General features: G+C 44.0%; 1 protein-coding gene across 17 annotated transcripts in view; it reads left to right on the top strand.

Moving 5' to 3' along the window:
- Positions 1-19,716, top strand: part of TJP1 (tight junction protein 1) — a 340,092-nt gene that overhangs the window by 283,636 nt on the left and 36,740 nt on the right. For all 17 annotated transcript variants that reach the window (XM_083712144.1, XM_083712153.1, XM_083712154.1 and 14 more), the window contains 6 exons: positions 3,878-4,157; positions 9,473-9,576; positions 10,560-10,728; positions 11,459-11,603; positions 16,994-17,136; positions 19,215-19,320. In XM_083712144.1, coding sequence (XP_083568270.1) covers positions 3,878-4,157; positions 9,473-9,576; positions 10,560-10,728; positions 11,459-11,603; positions 16,994-17,136; positions 19,215-19,320 — 947 coding nt within the window. The remainder of the gene's footprint in view (positions 1-3,877; positions 4,158-9,472; positions 9,577-10,559; positions 10,729-11,458; positions 11,604-16,993; positions 17,137-19,214; positions 19,321-19,716) is intronic.

Below are 19,716 nucleotides of genomic sequence, written 5' to 3' on the forward strand. Positions count from 1 at the left end.
GACTTGTTTAAGTATAAGCCTGAAAGATATCCTGAGCTTGAAACCCAAACAATCTTACTGCTAGTAAGAGGTGTTGGGTAGTATGTGGCAGATTATATATTTGCAGACAGGAGTGGGGTTGCCTGAGGGTAAAAGGGGTTTGTGCATGTATCTCTGCAAATGTCACCTGTAGCTCTGGGCAATGTTTGGATCATTTCCCTCCTCTCCTGTTTTGCTTGTAAGTCTTACCTGCATGATGCAGAATATTTATCTAGCTTACTAGGTCACTTGACAATTTTCATGTAAGCAGTGTCTGAGGCAGATGATCATAAACTGTAGGCTAAGCTACCTCTTTCTCCCCTGCTTAACCTCATGGAAGTTGAAAAATCCTTGGTTGTTACTTAGAGAACACCATGCACATTCCTACACTATACTTTGGAGTACACAAAGAATATTGTTAACCCTCAGAATTACGTTTGATCATAAAAACAGCTTTGTGCTTTGTCTGAAAGAAAGTTGAATTCCTCAGTTTTGAGGACAAATGTGTTGCTCTGCAGCAGGTTTTTGTTTTGTTTTGATGGCTTGCCAACAATACTACAAAGGTCTGTATCGCATGCCTATTGACACAGCACGTTATGAGAGACTAAGCCACTTTCCACTCCAGCAGTCTTGTCAAGTATTGAAATATTGATGAAGTTGCAGTGTCTGTAGATTATGGGATTCTTTTATATGTTTTGCCCTTTCTCAGAACCTGAGAATGCCCCCTTCCCTTTTTGGGTGGGTGGAGAAAAACTTCATTGAGGACAGTGGTAAGGATGGTGTGCTTGGATGTATCTAGGGATCGTAGACAACTTTGTGCTGTTTTTTAAACAGCTTATCAGCCACCTTGTTCGACTGTGATAAGGTATATCAATCAGTCATCAATCAAGTTTATTAGGAGATCAAATGCAGGTTATAGCCAGACAAAAACAATCACACAGCACAGTGCAGTGCATCGCCCTAGCACAGCTCCATCAGAGAGGGAGAGGGGGCTGTCAAAGAAATTTTGCAGTACAGACCTACGCTAAGATACTTGGAAGTAAGACCCATTAAAATATGCATTGGATTGCAGCCTTTTAGTAAACTAAGTTGGCATGTTTTGCATATGGATAAGACAGTAGTTCTGATTTTTAAAAGTATTCTTTTATAGCAGGGCAGGATTCTACAAGCCCCTAGATGGTCTCCCTGTTCTGCTGCAGAATTTAGAATGCTTTTTTTAAGAGAAGCATTCAAGAACCTATCTTCAAATCATAAAGCATTGTGAAACTGGCTTCTATAGAGATGCCATTGTCTCTCAAAAACAATGGTGCAAGTGAAGCTTTTCGTTAGACCATGGGTAGTGACTTAGGTGCCAGACTGCAATTCCCCTCATCCCTGATGCTTGGCCACACTGGCTAAGGTGAGTAAGGCCACTGAAAGTTTTCAGGCTTAAGTGTTCAGTGTGGTGCTGCGGGGCGGGGGAGAGAAGCTGCCCTAATTCTTCCTAGAACACTTGTGTGACACCATCATTCTTACTACTTTCAAAACCTTCCTCAAGACCAATCTTGCCCATGAAGCCTTTAGCACAGTCTCACAGTTCCCATGCCCTGCTGATTCTAAGCTTAAGCACATGTAACTAACCAACCCACATATTCATCCATGTTTATCTCTGCATTCTCTTCCCTCCCTTTTAGTAAGTAAAGGTAAAGGTACCCCTGCCCGTATGGGCCAGTCGTGTCCGACTCTAGGGTTGTGCGCTCATCTCACTTAAGAGGCTGGGAGCCAGTGCTGTCCGAAGACACTTCCGGTCACGTGGCCAGCGTGATGAAGCTGCTCTGGCGAGCCAGCACCAGCGCAGCACACGGAAACGCCGTTTACCTTCCCGCTATAAAGCGGTACCTATTTATCTACTTGCACTTAGGGGTGCTTTCGAACTGCTAGGTGGGCAGGAGCTGGGACCGAAAGACGGGAGCTCACCCTGCCGCGGGGATTCGAACCGCTGACCATGCGATCGGCAAGCCCTAGGCTCGGAGGTTTTACCCACAGCGCCACCCGCGTCCCTCCCTTTTAGGGGTAAATAAAATTATAGAATCATAGAGTTGGAAGGGATACCAAGGGTCATCTAGTCCACCCCCTGCAATGCAAGAAACACAGCTAAAGCACCTATGACAGATGGCCACCCTCCTCTTAAATACCTCCAAGGAAGGAGAGTCTATGACCACACGAGGAAGACCATTTCACTGCTGAATTGCTCTTACTGTCAGAAAGTTTTTTTCTGATCTTTAGTCACATTCTCCTTTCTTGTGATTTGAAGCTATTGGTTCCAGTCCTACCCTCCAGAGCAGGAGAAAACAAGCTTGTTCCCTCTCCCCGGTGACAGCCCTTGAGATATTTGCAGGTGGCTATCATATCTCCTCACAGTCTCCTCTTTTCCAGCTCCTTCAAGCTGTCCTCACAAGGCTTAGTTTGCAGACCCTTGATCATCTTGGTCTCCCTCCTCGAATTCTGTGCCCAGAATTGGACACAGTATTCCAGGTGTGGTCTGACTAAGGCAGAATAGAGTGGGACTGTGACTTCCCTTGATCTTGATGCAGCCTAGAATAGCATTAGCCCCTCCCCCCCCCGCTGCATCACACTGCATCAACTTGTGGTCCACCAAGACCCCTTAGATGCTTTTCACATGTACTGCTAGTAAGCCAGGTGTCCTAAGTGCAGAACCTTACATTTGTCCCTATTGAAATTCATTTTGTTAGCTTGCGCCCAGTTCTCCAATCAGTTAAGGACATTTTGAATTCTGGTTCTGTTTCTGCGGCATTAGCTACCCCTCCCAGTTTGGTGTCATCCGCAAATTGGATGAGCATCCCCTCAATTCCTTCATCCAAGTCGACACTGAACAACAACAGACCCAGGACAGAACTCTGCAGCACCCCACTTGTCACTTTTTCCAGGACGACAAGGAACTCTTAATGAGTACTCTTTGGGTTCAGTCAGTCAGCCAGCTACAAATCCACCTAACAGTTACCTTGTTCAACCCACATTTACCAGCTTCCTTGCAATAATATCCTATTTCCTTATTCTGTACAGGCACTCATGCTTTGCATTAAGTAAGGGCTTCGGAAGGAATCTATTATTATTATTGTTGTTGTTGTTTATTGTTGTGATTTCAGGAATCTTTGTGTACTAAAAGATATCTGTGTGGGAGGTCTCATGTATTACTCAGAATTCAGGAAACCTCTATTCTGGGTTTTCCCAGCACTCGATGGGATATCACTCTGCTGGACATAGCCTTCTGGCCTCTTACTGCCCCTTCCCCAGAATGGATGGGACAAAGCAGTCTGGGTTGGCCTTTGGGAAGCAAGGGACCCTTTTGTCTGCCAGTCTGCTGTTTTATTGCCTTTTTTGATAATAAAGTTTACTTGACCATGGTTCCCATTTTTCCTGGGTGATATCCATCTAAATCATGCTCTGAGTAGACCTACTGAAACCAATAGACATCAGTTACATAAATTCATTTATTACACTGAGTCTACTTTGAATATGACCCACTGTTTAAGTTTTAATGTTTTTCTAAGCCACCTTGAGTGTATTTTGGGAGCAGAAAGGTGGGGTAAGAAAATGGAATGAAATGAACAATTACTACATATTTTCTTCCTGAATATTCCCCCCAGAAACAAAAAGAGTTAACAGTTTGCCACCACTAGATAAGAATGAAATCTACTATGGTGGTAAGCCAGAAGGAAAATTACTAGCATGAGCACAACTATAAATTCTGAAGGGTGCATGAAAAATGTGTATGTCCAAAACTTTATAATTTCTAGATTTACGTTGTAGGTAGTTTGCATTTTATCAGAAAGTGAAAGATTACTGTTGTACGTTACAGACCATCCGAAGAATGAAAAAAGTTCAGATTCCGGTAACTCGGACAGATCCAGACCCAGTCTCTGAAAACGATGAGGACAGCTATGAAGAGGATGCGCACGACCCCAGAAGTTCCCGCGGAGCTTCAAGTGTGAGCCGGAGGCACGAGAAGAGCTGGGTGAGGGACCGAAGTGCAAGCAGGGAAAGAAGTTTATCGCCGAGGTCGGATAGGAGGTCGGTGGCTTCCAGCCAGCCCGCAAAACCTACAAAAGTCACACTGGTGAAATCCAGGAAGAATGAAGGTATGTTGTGACTCAGCAGTAGGACTCAAAAGATAAAGTGTTCCCTGACTTTGCACCTCATGCCATGTTTTAACCAAACAAGTTTTTAAACTTTGTATGCTCTTTAATAGTTTGGATTAGTCTTCTCCAACCTGGTGCCCTCCAGGTCTTTTAACTACAACTCTCATCAGCATGGCCAAATCCTTTTGGTGCTTGATGGGAGTTGTGGTCCAAAACATCTGGAGGGCAGCAGGTCAGGGAAGGCTGCATCAGAAAGAAATAGGATGTTTCCATTTATCCATTTGCCCCAAAGACTTTTTTTTAACTGGCCGATCAGCCATAATGTGTATGTTGTACTTTGAGAGTCCGTTGGCTTCCTGGGAGAGGAAGTAAGAGGGAGTTGTCTTTCCTCCTCTCTTGTGTGCCACTTACCACTAGCTTGAAAGAGCCATTCTGGAGAGAAATAGTTCAAGTCTGGCATATATATAGGAGAGTTTAGTTTCTACATCTGGGTACGGTTGAGGAAGGCAGATTGGGGAGGATGACCGTCCTAAATGAGGGCAGAGTTTAGTCCTGCTACAAGGCAAGATGAGAAAGTCTCCCCGCAATTGTTGAGCTGGTAGAAATCTGAACTGTGCTCATGGGCCATGGAAGCCTACACATAGTATCTGCAGGAAGATGTTTGGAAACAGAAACCATTTTTCATTGCTTTGATGTATGCACATACCTTTCAACTTGAGGTTGGGGCTTCATTTCATAGAATCAATAGAATTGTAGAGTTGGAAGAAAACTGCCCCTCTCCCCTGGTCATCTAATCCAGCCCTCTGCAATGCAGGACTCACAGCTAAAGAATCCCTGAAAGATGGCCATCCAACTTTTCTTTTTAAAAGTCTCCAGTGAAGGAGAGCCCACATCTTCTAAGGTCATTCTTTCCACTGTACAACAATTCTTGCCAACAATCTTGCTCCATCTTCCATGTGGCTGTCCATGTGGTCTTCTCTTCTCCAGGCTTCCCTTCTTCCTAAGGCTTGGGGAGTTTTAGGTTGGCATGGGAGCCTGCTTCCACAGAAGGAGGTTTATTTTTGCTTTATGGGATTAATCTCCTGTATAGTGTTTTGGAAGTTTCTGATGGAAATTAGGAGTAAACCCCTCTTACACCTCCATAACATTAAGCCATCTCCGTTCTGTTCTTTTTGGATCTTGTCTTGGTTAGGGTTAAGATAGCAAGCTTTCCGATTGCACAGTACTCTTTCCGCAGGAAGAATTTCAAACTGAAAGCTACTTAACCTGGCCCAATAAAAAGTACCCATCAAAAATTTGAATCATCTTTTCCTTGGGGATTGACACAGCGATTGTTCTTGCTATGTACAACTTTCTAGGAAAGAAGGAACAGATTTGTCCTCTATTTCACATTTCCCCATTTACCATCTAAACTTTTTAATGCAAGTTTGGGGAGTTTTGCTTACCTGAACAAAGTGTGATGCTAATTTAGCTTGCTAAATTGCTGGCAAACAATTTGGTTATTCTGATTGCTGCTTCTCCCAAGAATGAATTTGCACAATCTCGCTATACAGCCATTCCTCAATTATACAGAAAACTGCAGACTGCCTGTTAATGACCCGGGAGTCAATCTCACAGCAGTGTTTTGCATACCAGTTACAAAGTGTGCTGCACTAATTATGCAAATTTGAGATCCAGAGCCATTCAAAACTTAAGTATTTCATAGTTAGGTAACAATATTCCCTGCCTTCTAGCTGGATGCTACCATTCCAGTAACAACTTCCGTACAACACTGTAATGGCAACATTCAGATTTTTCTAAACCTTTTCTCTTTTAAAAAATGAATGTAGTGTCACAGACATCAAGTCATGTGAACCCTTCCCAAATGATGTACAACTCTGTAAGCTTAGGTCTAACATAGCAGGGAGAGAACAAGCCATGATAAGGATGCAACAAGGATAGTAATAATAGTATCTCCCAAATGATAGTTTCCTTGGCTAAATTGGAGGTACTTACGCTACTGAAAGGCCTCGTTTGAACATAAGAAACTGTGAATTAACATGAAGAAGCAAGCATGCTGGTTCATGAAGCAAAAAATCATGTGACATGCTTTGTTTCTCTCCCAGCTGAGCTGCTGCTATGATTGCAAGAACTAAGCCATGCTTTGACTTAGCATTATGTGTGCAGTTGGACCCATTGTTTGTCTCAGTGCAAACAACCAGGCTTTTGCTTGTCTTACTGCTTATTGTTTGCTGTGTGTGGAGCATGGGGGGAGACAAATCACAAGCTCAGATTCATGCATGACACTAAGCCAAACCATGGCTTCATTTTTGATGGCATGGCGGCAGCAGCAGGACAGAGAAAGGGGCAAAGGGGCTGCTGTTTTGCTTCTGTGCGCCAGCGCACTTGCTCACTCATGGTCAGCCATGGTTTGGCTTACTGTTACATGTAAACATGACCAAAGAGTTAGATATTTCCTACATGAACTTTCAGAACAGAAGAATCATAGCTCAGTGGTGGAACACCTGTTTAGCATGCAGAAACTCCCAGTTCAAGCCCCATCACCTCTCTGTTAAAAGGAGCAGCGGAGAAGCGACAGGAAAGACCTTTCTGTGCTCATTGGACTAGTGGGACTAGCCTAGTCCCCAGTGTTCCTGGCGGTGAATTAGAGTATTAAAGTGTGTACCTTTTTTACACACCTAGCCCCCTTGGTTCAGGTGAGGTAATTGGGTGGCTGGTTGATTCATTTTCCCAAAAGAGTGCTGGTGGGTGGAGAAGACAGGCAGCCAAAAAGCATGGCGGTTCCCTGCCCTAGAGAGGTGGCCCTGTCTTCTCTGAAATGATTTCTGACTCATAGGGAGGAAAGGAGTGGATTTGGTAGCCTAGCCTTACAGCTCAGTGTGCAGACACATAGAGCGAAGTGTTTCTTCAACCAAGTCCCTCTCCTTCCTTTCTAAATAATAATAATAATAAATTTATTATTCATAGCCTGCCCTTCTGGCTGGGTTTCCCCAGCCACTCTGGGCAGCTCCCAACAGAACATTAAAAACATGCTAAAACATCAAACATTAAAAACGTCCCTAAACAGGGCTGCCTTCAGTAGTCTTCTAAAAGTCAGGTAGTTGTTTATTTCCTTGACATCTGATAGGAGGGCATTCCACAGGGCAGGCACCACCACCCAGAAGGCCCTCTGCCTGGTTCCCTGTAGCTTCACTTCTCGCAGGGAGGGAACCACCAGAAGGCCCTCAGAGCTGGACCTCAGTGTCTGGGCTGAATGATGGGGGTGGAGATACTCCTTCAAGTATACAGTGGTACCTCGGGTTACATACGCTTCAGGTTACAGACTCCGCTAACCCAGAAATAGTACCTCAGGTTAAGAACTTTGCTTCAGCATGAGAACAGAAATCGTGCTTCGGCGGCAGCAGGAGGCCCCATTAGCTAAAGTGGTGCTTCAGGTTAAGAACCGTTTCAGGTTAAGAACAGACCTCCGGAACAAATTAAGTACTTAACCGGAGGTACCACTGTACTGGGCCGAGGCCATTTCGGGCTTTAAAAGTCAGCATCAACACTTTGAATTGTGCTTGGAAATGTACTGGGAGCCAATGTAGGCCTTTTAGGACCGGTGTTACATGGTCCCAGCGGCCACTCCCAGTCACCAGTCTGGCAGATACATTTCGGATTAGTTGTAGTTTCCGAATCACCTTCAAAGGTAGCCCCACACAGAGCGCATGGCAGTAGTCCAAGTTGGGAGATCACCAGAGCATGCACCATTCTGGCAAGACAGTGCTCAGGCAGGCTGGGTCTCAGCCTGCGTACCAGATGGAGCTGGTAGACAGCTGCCCTCGACACAGAATTGACCTGTGCCTCCATGGACAACTGTGAATCCAAAATGACTCCCAGACTGTGCATGGTATACTTTAGTTAGAAAGGAAATGCTTCTGTCTACATGCGCTGCTGAGGTGTGGCACAACTTGGTGGATCCAAGAGGGCAGGTGGAGCATAGGAGACCTGTTCAGCAATGGGAGCTGTGAAAAGAATGGCAAAGTGTGCGTGTCTGTCAGCTGCGGAGGTGCTTTATCCTCCCCCCTTCCTCCTTATTCCTCCCCAAAGATGAGGTAACCTGGTGGGGGCATGGGGCGCTCACCAGCTTGTGTGCTCTGCAGGGGAGGCAGGCAGGTTAGGGTTAGTGCTCCCAGCCCATCTCAGGCCGAGCACCTTTGGAGGGAGGCGAAATGCTCCTTCGGGGTCCAAGAGCCTTCCTGCCCCCTTCCCAAAAGGAGGCAGGAGGCTCCAACATCCAGGTTTTTACATTTATTGAGAAGGTTGACAAGCAATTGCTCTTTGTGTCTGTAGCCACTGGGAATGTAAAGGTTGCTTAAATCCTCCCCCACTTTTTAACAAAGGAAGACATTCTTTGAATACAAACATTACATTCTAATGACAGTCAAAGAAATACTTGAAGAAAAGCAGTGGCGCGGTTGTGCGCGCGCACACACACACATTGAGGGGTGAAAGCTGGGGGGGGGGAGGCCTTTTATCAATGGCTGGAAAAGCCTGAATGGATTTTAAGGAGCTGAAAGCCCACTAGAGAGCTCACATTTATGGGGAGAGCCTTTTTGAATGAAAAAGAGCACAACACGGTGTGTATGAAGGGCCTCAGGTGCAAACATTCTCATAATCTGTGCAGCAGCCTTGTAAGGCAGGCCAGTCTTGCTATCCCCACAGTACCAATTGCAAGGTATGCATGGAGACCCTTAGAAACATACAGTTGGAAAGGACCACAAGAGTCATCTAGCCCAACCCCCTTTTGCAATGAAAAATGTCACTGCATGCCACTGCTTCTGTGCCTGAAACCCTGGAGAACCTCTGTCAGTCTGAGAAAACATTAATGGGGTAAACAAGCCACCTGCAGAAAAGCTCAGGTAGTCATGCTTAGTTAAGGTCAGGGATGGGCTTGTGCTTTCTGAGCCATAGCAATGCTTATGGGGTCCCCACCTTTTAGCTGTAGTGTGGGCTGCATCAGGAAACCCCAGTGCATCCTTGACTCTTCCCTTATGTTGGCACAGGGTAGGAGCAGGGAATCAGTGTTGTGAAGGACTTTCCCCACCGGGCCCGCTTCCAGCACAGAGGAGTCACCACTTCCAGTCTGCTGACTTGAAAACATTAGGCCATACTTACTGTCTCTTATTTCCTGGCAACGCTCTCTGTATGTCCCAGCAAACCGTTTGGGAATTCTTGGGGCCAAGAAAGATTGAATTTATGGGAGCAGTGGTGGTGGACCCTGAAAATGCTTGTTAACAACAGGTATACATTTATTTTCTTTTTATTCAAAACAGAATATGGATTGCGCCTAGCCAGCCACATATTTGTGAAAGAAATATCCCAAGACAGTCTGGCAGCAAGAGATGGCAATATTCAGGAAGGTGACGTCGTACTGAAGGTACAGTAAATGTGCCCCCCCTTTCATTTTCTTTTTTCTTTGATGAAGGAGAGAACACTTTTACACAACCGGTTTCCTGGTAACTTGATGGTTTTAAAGGGACCAATCCTGATTCACTGGAGCAGAAGATTAAAAAGAGGGTGAATGTAAGCTCCTGTATATCAACCTGCAACTAGCACAGCTGTGCTGGTTGGCGTCAATGGGAGTTGTAGTCCAAAACACCTGGAGGTTTCCCATTTGGCAAAAGCTGGTATATAGCAAAATGTCATTGCCTGCCAAGTCATGGCAGCAAAAGGCTAGTGTTGGGGACCATTTGCCAAGCCCTTGTAGAGCACAGTAGGGATGTTCCACATGTGGAAGACTGAACTGCCGGTAGGCAACCTTGCTTTGGACAAGAGCTTGAGGAGCTAAATCATCTTGGCCAGAGGATATTAGTCCCTTGCTGACTATTCAGTGTAAATCATTGACAAATCTCTGAATCCCATTGACATAATTATGGCACTGGGGTGGGTTCTCCCATTCCTTTGGTGTCGAGTCATGCAATTACAGTAATTCCTTCTATGGGTGTTTTAAGGTACTCAAATGCAACGATTATGTTAAGCTTCAATGCGTGATTGTGATTTCCATAAACCAGGTGTGTAGTTTCCTACCCTTTGGCTGGTGCCCTAGATTGAGTATTTAAACTGCACGCATCTCCCCTCCAACCCAGCACAAGTCACATCATCTCAGCCTTTCTGTAGTGTGGTATCCAATGAAGACATGTTCAAAGCATACCCATCAGTGGTCTTAAGTTCATTTATTTCTAAGGGTCTGTTCTGAGTATGACTTGGTCAAATGCCACCACAGCCAGAGTGAGCAATCAGGCTTCTGTCTATCTGTCTTGTCTCTTCCTTCCTTTCCCTCTAGTCTTCAAAGTTGCCATCAAGGCGAAACTGCTGACTTTCTGTTTGGTTCCTATCAGTAGTCCTTTTGCTCTGTTGCAGATAAACGGAACAGTCACAGAAAATATGTCATTGACAGATGCCAAGACCCTAATAGAAAGGTCAAAGGGCAAGTTGAAGATGGTGGTTCAAAGGGATGAACGAGCAACTTTGCTGAATGTCCCAGATCTTTCTGATAGTATTCACTCAGTCAATGCTTCAGAAAGAGATGGTGAGTACGGATCTGTTTGTCTTTAAAGGTAGAAACAGGGTTGTTGTTATATTCCAGTTCCACAAAGATGTAAAATGTTAAATGTAGCAAGACTCAGAGTGTGTATATAGACAAGGGAGATGGGGTGGATTTTTCAGCTGGTACAAACATTGGTCATTAGAATTGCATGCCTTAAAAATATATATATCAGTGGTTTCTCAATATTGCACAAGTAGAATTATAGTTCACACATAATGCAAAGCCATGGTTTGTTTCACCAACAAGTGGCTTGTTTGAACATCTGAACACAGCCCAGCAGACGAACCATTGCCTGATTTCTGCCAAACAAACCACAATGTGAAGCCATGCTTTGTTGTTGGCTTATGAGTGGTCACTTACTTTAACTACAGTTTAGCATTTACTCGCTTAACTATAGTATCCCTGGCCATCCCACACCAGATGCTTGCCAAGCTACAGAAGCACCAGGCAAGAGCAGCTGGGAAGCAGACAAAGCTTTGAAGAAGGAAGCCTGTGAGGCAACTTGTGGTTTGTTGAAACCATGGTTAAACACGCCCACACCATGGCTTAGCATTGTATGCAAATTTAGCCAGTACAAGTGATTGGGGGGGGGTGTAGATGGTCCAATACACTTCATATAATAAGTTCTGCAAAACCTTATATCCATTTTGGGCAGGTCATGTCATCATTTTTTATAAATCATTTCATGGAAAAAACAACTTTTATTTAACAGACATTTCAGAAATTCAGTCGCTGGCATCCGATCATTCCAACCGATCACATGACAGGCCCCGCCGCAGTCGTTCACGATCTCCTGACCAGAGGTCAGAGCCTTCAGACCATTCCAGACATTCTCCACAGCAGCCCAGCAATGGCAGGTGATGGTAGCCTTGTACTATTTTAAATCGACTTGTTAAACAAAATAGTAGACTAGACGCTTGGGAATATGTGTGCAGTATTTAGGTGCATGGCAGGCCAGCTATGTAGTTGCATGGTGCAGCAATTAATGGAATCCAAAGGCTTGACGCCGCAGGCATAACCTACCTACAAAATGTTAAACTGCCTGAATTTTGCATTGTTTGTTTGTGTCTGACTTGCTCTGGTTAGCCCAAGCGAGACAGGAGTGAGTAATGACGCTTCTGTATGTAGCCTGAGAGGGAGGAGATTTCAGGTTTGTGCTTGTATACAATTTCTGTTTTGACTTGTACACTCAAACACATGTGCTTGCTTTTGTGGGGGGGCTAACACAAACCATTCCCCAGATTAAAGGTGGAAATGGCCATTTGGCGAGTATTTCATGTTTTAATATTGCAGATTCATTTCCCACCCATTTCTTTTGCGATTCGTATCTGGACCCAGTTCTAGGTGCTAGGCGATACTTTTAAAGTCTTCTGTGGCAGGGATGGGGAGCCTGTGGCCTCCAGATGTCACCCCCGCCAAGATGGCAAGTAGGAATTGTGGGAGTTGAAGTCTGACAGCATCTGGAGGGCCCCTGGCTCTCCACCCCTGCTCTACAGTTAAGGGCCAACCCCCCTTTCCTGGCTCCCACATGCGTCGGTGGAGTGCCTGTCAGCGTGCCCCACCCTGTTATGCCCTGCCCCTGTTACACCTTCTTCTGGGTCCCAAAGGACCCCTGCATCCACGATTGCACATCAATTGGATGTTCTTAAAATGGTCGCTGCCATCTCCTTGCTCCACCATCATGAGAGATTCACCTGGTTTTAAAGCACAAGAGAGTAGCAATGCCAAGGTTATGAAACTCCCTATCCGAGGCAGTCTGCTTAGCTCACACTTGGTTGGTGGTGTTACATCACTTTGCTGTGACATTTATTATGTCTTTAACAAGTGGCTGTTGTATTCTAATGCCGCCCTTTTTAAGTGCCTGCTGAAAAAATTTCTATTCTGCCAGGCCTGTGCCAGCAATTAAGAATACATCATTCCACAATGGTTAATTGATGTCTGTTTTAAAATTTTTATGGTTTTATTTTTTCTTGCTGCAAACAGCACTGACATTTTTAATGATACAACTATACAAATATTCTAATAAATGAGCAGGCAGTGGGGGTAGTCCCTGGGTGCTGTTTGTGAGCCTTGTCCTCTTCCTGTCTTTAATGGACTCTTACCTTCAAAGGCCTGAGACAGGCATCTAGAGATAGCTTTTTAGACTTGATCTGAGACTCATTTGTAGAGATACTGATAACCATGGTTTATTGGTAATTGCTGCTATTGCATAGCTGTGTTTTTGTGCTGTAAAAATTCTGTGTTCAGGATTGTTCAGTATTTTTTTATTTGATATTTGAGTTGCTATCAATTTCAGAAGGTGAGCTATAAAACTGAAATATTTTTTAAGTCTCTTCATCTGTCTTGATTCCTTTCAGCTTTTTGCTCTATTTAGGTGCTTTATTAGAAATTGGCATCTAGCTCTCCACTGCTGGAGACACTAATCTGGGCTAGATGGCTTGTCTTGGGAAAGGCAGTTCTTGTGGGTGTTCAGAATTATCATCTGTGTCAGAACCATTTTTGGAAACCATCTCCCCCAGTAAAAGAGCTTTTGCCCACCAGTCCCAAAAGGCACCCGTGAGGTTTCACACAGACTTCTAAAAGAGGCAGAAAGTCCTGTGGACAGGGCTCAGATGCCATTCACACTCTTGTGACACTGGGAGCATACAAGGACTAAATGGGGAGTGTTGTGTGTCTGAATTGTGTGCATTTGATTGGCAGGACGGAAATTTGTTAAGAAGTGAGCTGCCACTGATGAAACAAACATGAAGCTGACTTCACTTTTTGTGACTGAAGGTTATTTTAAAATGCTGCAGCATTAAGCATCCTTTTTATATATAAAAAACCCTTCCTGACACAGCACAGATGTTAGAAGTAAAAGCAATACTGGCAGAACACATACACAGCGAAATAACACCTTTGATGACTCATGGGAAATGCAGCTGTAATTTTTAACAGCATTCTGTCACCTAGGAACAATGAGAGTGTCAAGACACTTCATGTATCTTAAAAACTGGGGAAGCTGAATGCTTACTAGAAAGTTCAAAAAATTGGGATGAGCTGCCATTCTTACGTGGGGGGGGGGGACGACTTTGACTGCATCTTTATTTTCCTTGTTGAAAGCTATACCTTGCCTTTCTGATTTGGGGCTTCCTTGTCCAGTGCATTTGGGAAGGAATTGAACCACTATTCTAGTACTGTTTACCTGCAAGAGTCTACCATCTTGTTCCTTAATTTACCTCAGTCATTCTTACTGTTGTAGCCAAAGGCCATAAAAACCTAGACATTAAAGGAAAAAAGAAATTTTCAAAGCATATGCATGGTGGGGCATTAAAAAATGAACTTTCCAGCCCCAACGTATGTTTCTAAGAGGCACAGTGTTCACGAATAGGTGCAGCCAAACATCTCATTTCCCTCCTTCACTTCCTTTGTTTGTGCGCATCACAGTTAGTCATTAACATCTGAACTGGGGTACAGACTATATTTTGCTTTGCTTTGCTTTCCTGTCACAACAAAATTATGGTTTACGTGAGAGCAAGGAAATGAGGGAGAGAACTGGAAGTGTGCAGTGGCTGAGGGGGAAAGAGTGAGCCCCAAGTTCAGGCACAAATAGCCAAACCATGGTTTACAGTTAGATGCATGGAGCTGCCAGTGATGTACAGGAACTGTCAGCTGCTTCCCATTCATTCCTTTGTGGAAGATTCTTACTGTTGGTATCTGGGTGCCTGCTTTCTGGCAGTCCTGCGATGCACTTCCTCTCTGTGACATTGTCAGATTGAAGGTATGAAAGCAAATGGACTGTGAAGTCATGACTTCCCAAATGTCATTCACATAAATAACATCAAATAATTACGAGGCTGTGAAGAGGTGGGTGGAAGAGAAGAGGCTGAGGTCGATAAAGTACTGTTAGACAAAGCAGTACTTCATGCTTCTATATTTTAAGAAATCACTTAGTTGCACAGCTTAAGGACAGCAGCCATCACACTTTCACCTGGGAAGCAAGCAACCCAGCCAAACCTGGAAGAGTGCATGGTTGCAAAGTAAGGTTTGGCAGACCAAATCTCACCACCTGAGAGATGCTCTGGGTCCCTTTTCAGTTAGCGGTCTTCAACCATTCTTCTGCATTAAAGATAAGGGAGCCCAGGCCTCCGTTGCATCAGATGAAACAAGCAAGCAGATTCAGTGAACCCATTGGCATGACTCACGTTTTAGGTTTGTGTGGGTTTTAGCACACAAACTGAAGACAAATGTTCTAGATTAAAGGATTGGCTTGCCCATGGGAGAGGGCTGTGGCTTCCCCCATTTCAAGCAGCCAGGTTCACCTCCCTACTTCCAACAGCCAAGATAGTATTTTAAGCAGGGCTGGAAAGACACCCAACCTCCTTTCTTTGAGATCCACCACAAATCAGAAGATTTATCTGAAGGAACTAGAGACCACCACTTTGCTGAAGCTAAACAGGTCTGAATCTGCTCAGTGCTTGGATAGGAGACCTCCTGGGAACCTCGGGTTCCATTGTGGTATATGCTTAAGAAACAAAATAAAAAGGGAATAAATGCTGAGCTTGGTAGACTAGTTGTGGGATTCATCTGCAAGGCAGCTTTGTGTGTTTTAAGTAAAGCAAGCTGAAGTCCAAAAATTAGATGGTTGGGTTGGAGAGGGAGTTGGGAGTCAAAAGAGGCATCAGATGCTGGGTCCTCCTTTCAGATTTCAGTAGCTACAATAATTCTTTGTGCAGTTTCTCCAGTGGAACCACATGCAGCAAAAAAGAATGAGGACCGTTCAGAAATGCAGCCCTGGGGTAGATGACGTGTGTGTCACCCCTGCTGTTGAAGCAGGGACACACATAGCATGACAACATCATTACAAAAGTAAACTTACTTTTGTAATGATGTTGTCATGCTATGCGTGTCCCTGCTTCAAGAGCAGTAGCAATGTAGGGTTTGAGCAAAGAACCATGCTGGGACCCCAGTATGTTTAACTGCAAACTGTGGAAGAGGAAGTGACCACAACATTGTGCTGTGGTTTTTGTATTTCCTTGTGTTTATTATAATGGATTTTGCCTATAAACGTCACTTCTTCTAGCTGTTAAGCATTTAGCATTTGTTTACAAAATCGCAAGGCGTTCCTGCATGAAGTGCTTTTTCTTCAATGTGTATACAGTATTAATAACATTGTCGCATAGTCTTTGGGTTCTTTAAACGTCAAATCAAATAATTGGTGCTTAGTATTTGAATGCCTCCCCACCGTGCATGATGAGGATGAGGATGATAATAATAATAACAACAACAACAACAACAACAACAACAACAACAACAATAATAATAATAATACAGTTTATTATTTATACCCCACCCATCTGGCATAACTTGGTGGCAGCTCAGTTCCTCTTCTGAAAAACTGCTGTGTTTACAAAAGCTGTGCTTGACTTCAGACATGGCCATCCAACCACTGACTTATTGCTGTTTGCAGTGTGGATATTGAGGCAGCGGTGCCATCTAGCTGTAGCAGATTGATTGTATGGTGGCAAAGAAAGCACTTTGTCTCTCCTTTCGGGAAATTTGCTAGGCATTTATGGTGGTGGACAATTGTATTAGCAAATCAAAACAAGTATTGTTTTCTCTTATTTAGTTATTCATTATATCTAAGTTAGGTTTGGCGGGGTGGGGTGGGGGGGAGGTAAATCTGAGTGACTTTCTAAAAATGGTTTGTTCTGTATATCCTCCGAAGGAGAACAGGGTTTCTCCCATTTTCCCTAACCCAATCCTGTGAGGTAAGCTGGACTTGAGAGACAAGCCTGCTCCAGGGTCACCCAGTGAGCTTTGTGGCTGAGTGGGAATTTGAGCCTGCAGAACTCCAGCTTCTCTCACAGGAGCCATTTCCCAGCCCCCTTGACACTGTCTCCTTAACCCAGCAGGTGGCAACCTGGGCGGGGAGGGGGAGCTCCAGATGCTGCTGAACAACAATTTCCACCATCCCTGACCCACTGACCATGCTGTCTGGGGCTGTTGGGAATTAGATCCCAGAAACATTTGGAGTGAAACAGGTTTGCCACATAAAAAGTGAGGAAGTCTGTAGCAATTAGTGCCTGCATCTCTGAGGATCTCGCCTAATCTGTACTAGACATTTCCACAGAAAATCCTCAGAGCAATGTCACCTGCATACTATTTTTATGACGGGTGTAATCTACAACTACTTGATTCTCTAGATTTCCTTGGTGGAATTACTGTTGAAGATTTTTAAATGAAGTTTTGTTTTTTCTTGATTTAGTCTCCGAAGTAGAGAGGATGAAAGAATAGCAAAGCCAGGAGCAGTCTCCACACCTGTGAAAAATGTAGAGGAACCCACAATTTCCAAATCACTGGAAGAATCTGTAACGGAGAGAAATGATAAGCAGACTCCGCCACTTCCTGGCAAGTATTAAGGCTACTGCCTGGTTAAATTGACTAGGATTTCTTCAGTCCCCTGTGTTTTAAACCAATTCAGTCTGCATGTGAGGTTAAGCAATCATTCTGAAGCAAAAACATACTCAGCATTTTTAGAAGACCTGCATCTTTGAGGCATTCCTTCATGGGGTGAAGGGCTGCACCTCATGGTAGAACATCTGCTTTGCATGCAGAACGTCCCAGCTTCAATCTCCAGGTTAGGGCTGGGAATGTTCGGTCTGATGGACCAACGGTCTGGATTGCTAAAAGGCAGTAGCATCCTATGCCTCTTCTAAGATGGTCTTTATCATGTACAGGTTTTTAAGTATACACACTTAAAAAATAATAATCTGCTTGATCAATCAGGTCATGCTTTTAGGTGATCAAGAGTTGTAAAAATAGATCAGTTTGATTTATTAAGTGTTGCAACCCCTGGTATGTATAGCTATACTACCGTACTGCAGCAGTTGAGGATTTTATTTATTTATTTACTTCCCATCCTTTTCCTAAGGTCCTCAGGACAGGTCACAAGATTAAAACACAACATTAAAAAACAGTTCAAAACAATTTAAAACAATAAAAAGTGGGTCCTAAAAACATACACCTCAAGTGTCAATAGGCCAGGTAAAGAAGTGTGTCTTCCTCATTCTCCAGAAGCTGCGTAATGAAGAGGCCAGGCACACCACTGTGAGGAGGGAGTTTCACCACTGAGAAGGCCCTCCTAGGCTGCTGCCTGCCCTCTAAAAAGTGCTCATGACTTCAAATATAAAGTCAGATTTTATTTCTTCTAGTCTAATTAGCTGCAACTCAAGTTGGGCTTACCCCATTTGAAAAAAAATATTAATTCCTCATGTTTAAAACCTATAGTTCCAGTGCCATTGCTTCGCTGCCCCCAGCACTTAAAAACATCTCATTGTACAGTTCAGACAATTCTTAACTCATCTCTCTCCTGCATGATGGCGCTCGAAGTGGATCGCTTTTTGCTATACCTTGCCGCATGGCTCTGTGCACTCCTGAAATATATTTACCTGGTTCCCTGCTATCTTGGGTTTAAGACATCCTTTAACACAACTATAATTCTGCTCATGAGTTAACTAATCTTAGGTGGTGACATTTCCCTATGACTAGCAAATCGTGGGTGTTGGTCCTGGGCAGACGTTCGTCCTCTGCCCCTGCTCCTGCACCATGGTAGAGAAACATTCTAGCGCTGTTTGAATGCTGAGCTTCACATTGAATCTCAACAGAATATCTGTCCTCGGCTTTCAAGTTAAGCTCACTCCATGAAAGGGATGTAAAATATCTGAATTTGTATCAGTTTGTTTTTTAAATGTAGAAGATCAGTTTTGAACAGTAAATTAAACACGAATAACTAATGAAAATTAAACACGGGCATCTATGTAATTACATTTTTCTATCATTTTTTAAAATGATTACCATAATATTAATTTCTATAGTCATGTTAAATTATTTTAATAAAGCAAAAGGCTGCAAGTCATATTGTACCCTCCAATTTATTGAATGCTCTCCAAGTAGACGTTTAGCTTTTATATTTTGAAGCATATACTATCTGTGGAGCTTTTTATGCAACCACAATTAAATACTGTACATTATAAATTAAAAATTCTAATACATTAAAAATAAATGTATTACTTCCCAGTCGGTCCTCTTAAATACATAATTGTGTAGAACAGCACTTGCCAGCTTGATGCTCTCCAGATGTTTTGGACCCCTGCTTTTGGCAAGGAGCTGTATCTTTACCGGCCTCACCTCTAATGATACATCTCTGATGTCAGGTACAAGGCGGATGGGTGTAGACGTTGGGCTGACGGTCTGGAGGCTCCCCACCGTTGCTTTAGGCACAGCTTAGAGGCAGAAATAAAGATGTCTTAAATCTTGGTAAAATTATAAAGGATCAAACTGAGGACTTAAAAGCACTGTATTGTCCCCTGTTCTTCCTGAGATTGGATCTGAATGAATTTGGCAAAGGAGCAAGCCAAGTCATACCTGTATTTGTGTATGCTTTTAAAATGCATTTTGTTCAATCTTCTTTTGTGCTTTCTAAACAGAACCAAAACCAGTCTATGCACAGGCGGGTCAGCCAGATGTGGATTTACCCGTTAGTCCATCCGATGGCCCTCTTCCAAACTCAACCCATGAAGATGGAATGCTTCGGTAATGGAACTCTTGCTTGTCCTTGTCTTTCACCAGATCAGCATGGGCAGTGTATCTGCCCCCTGACGGATCCGCCTGGTGGGGGGATCTGTGGTTCTGCAGGTAGCCTGGGAGTCCAGCTCCTGTTAGTTCCACGCAGCATGGCCAGGGGTGAGGAGTGATAGAAGTTGTGGTCCAGCAAAATATGGAGGGCCACAGGCTCACCTAGCACAGTGTTTCTCAAACTTGGGTTCCCAGCTGTTTTTGGACTACAACTCCCATCATCCCTAGCTAGCAGGACCTGGGGATCAGGGGTGATGGGAGCTGTAGTTCAACAGCACCTGGCCTAGTGGCTGCAGTTTGTTGAGCCAGTGTCTTCAACCTACAGTTTCATCAGGAAGTTTTTGTGCTTCCAAT

The sequence above is a fragment of the Podarcis gaigeae genome, assembly GCF_964106915.1.
Source record: "Podarcis gaigeae genome assembly, chromosome: 14".
Taxonomy (NCBI): Eukaryota; Metazoa; Chordata; class Lepidosauria; order Squamata; family Lacertidae; genus Podarcis; species Podarcis gaigeae.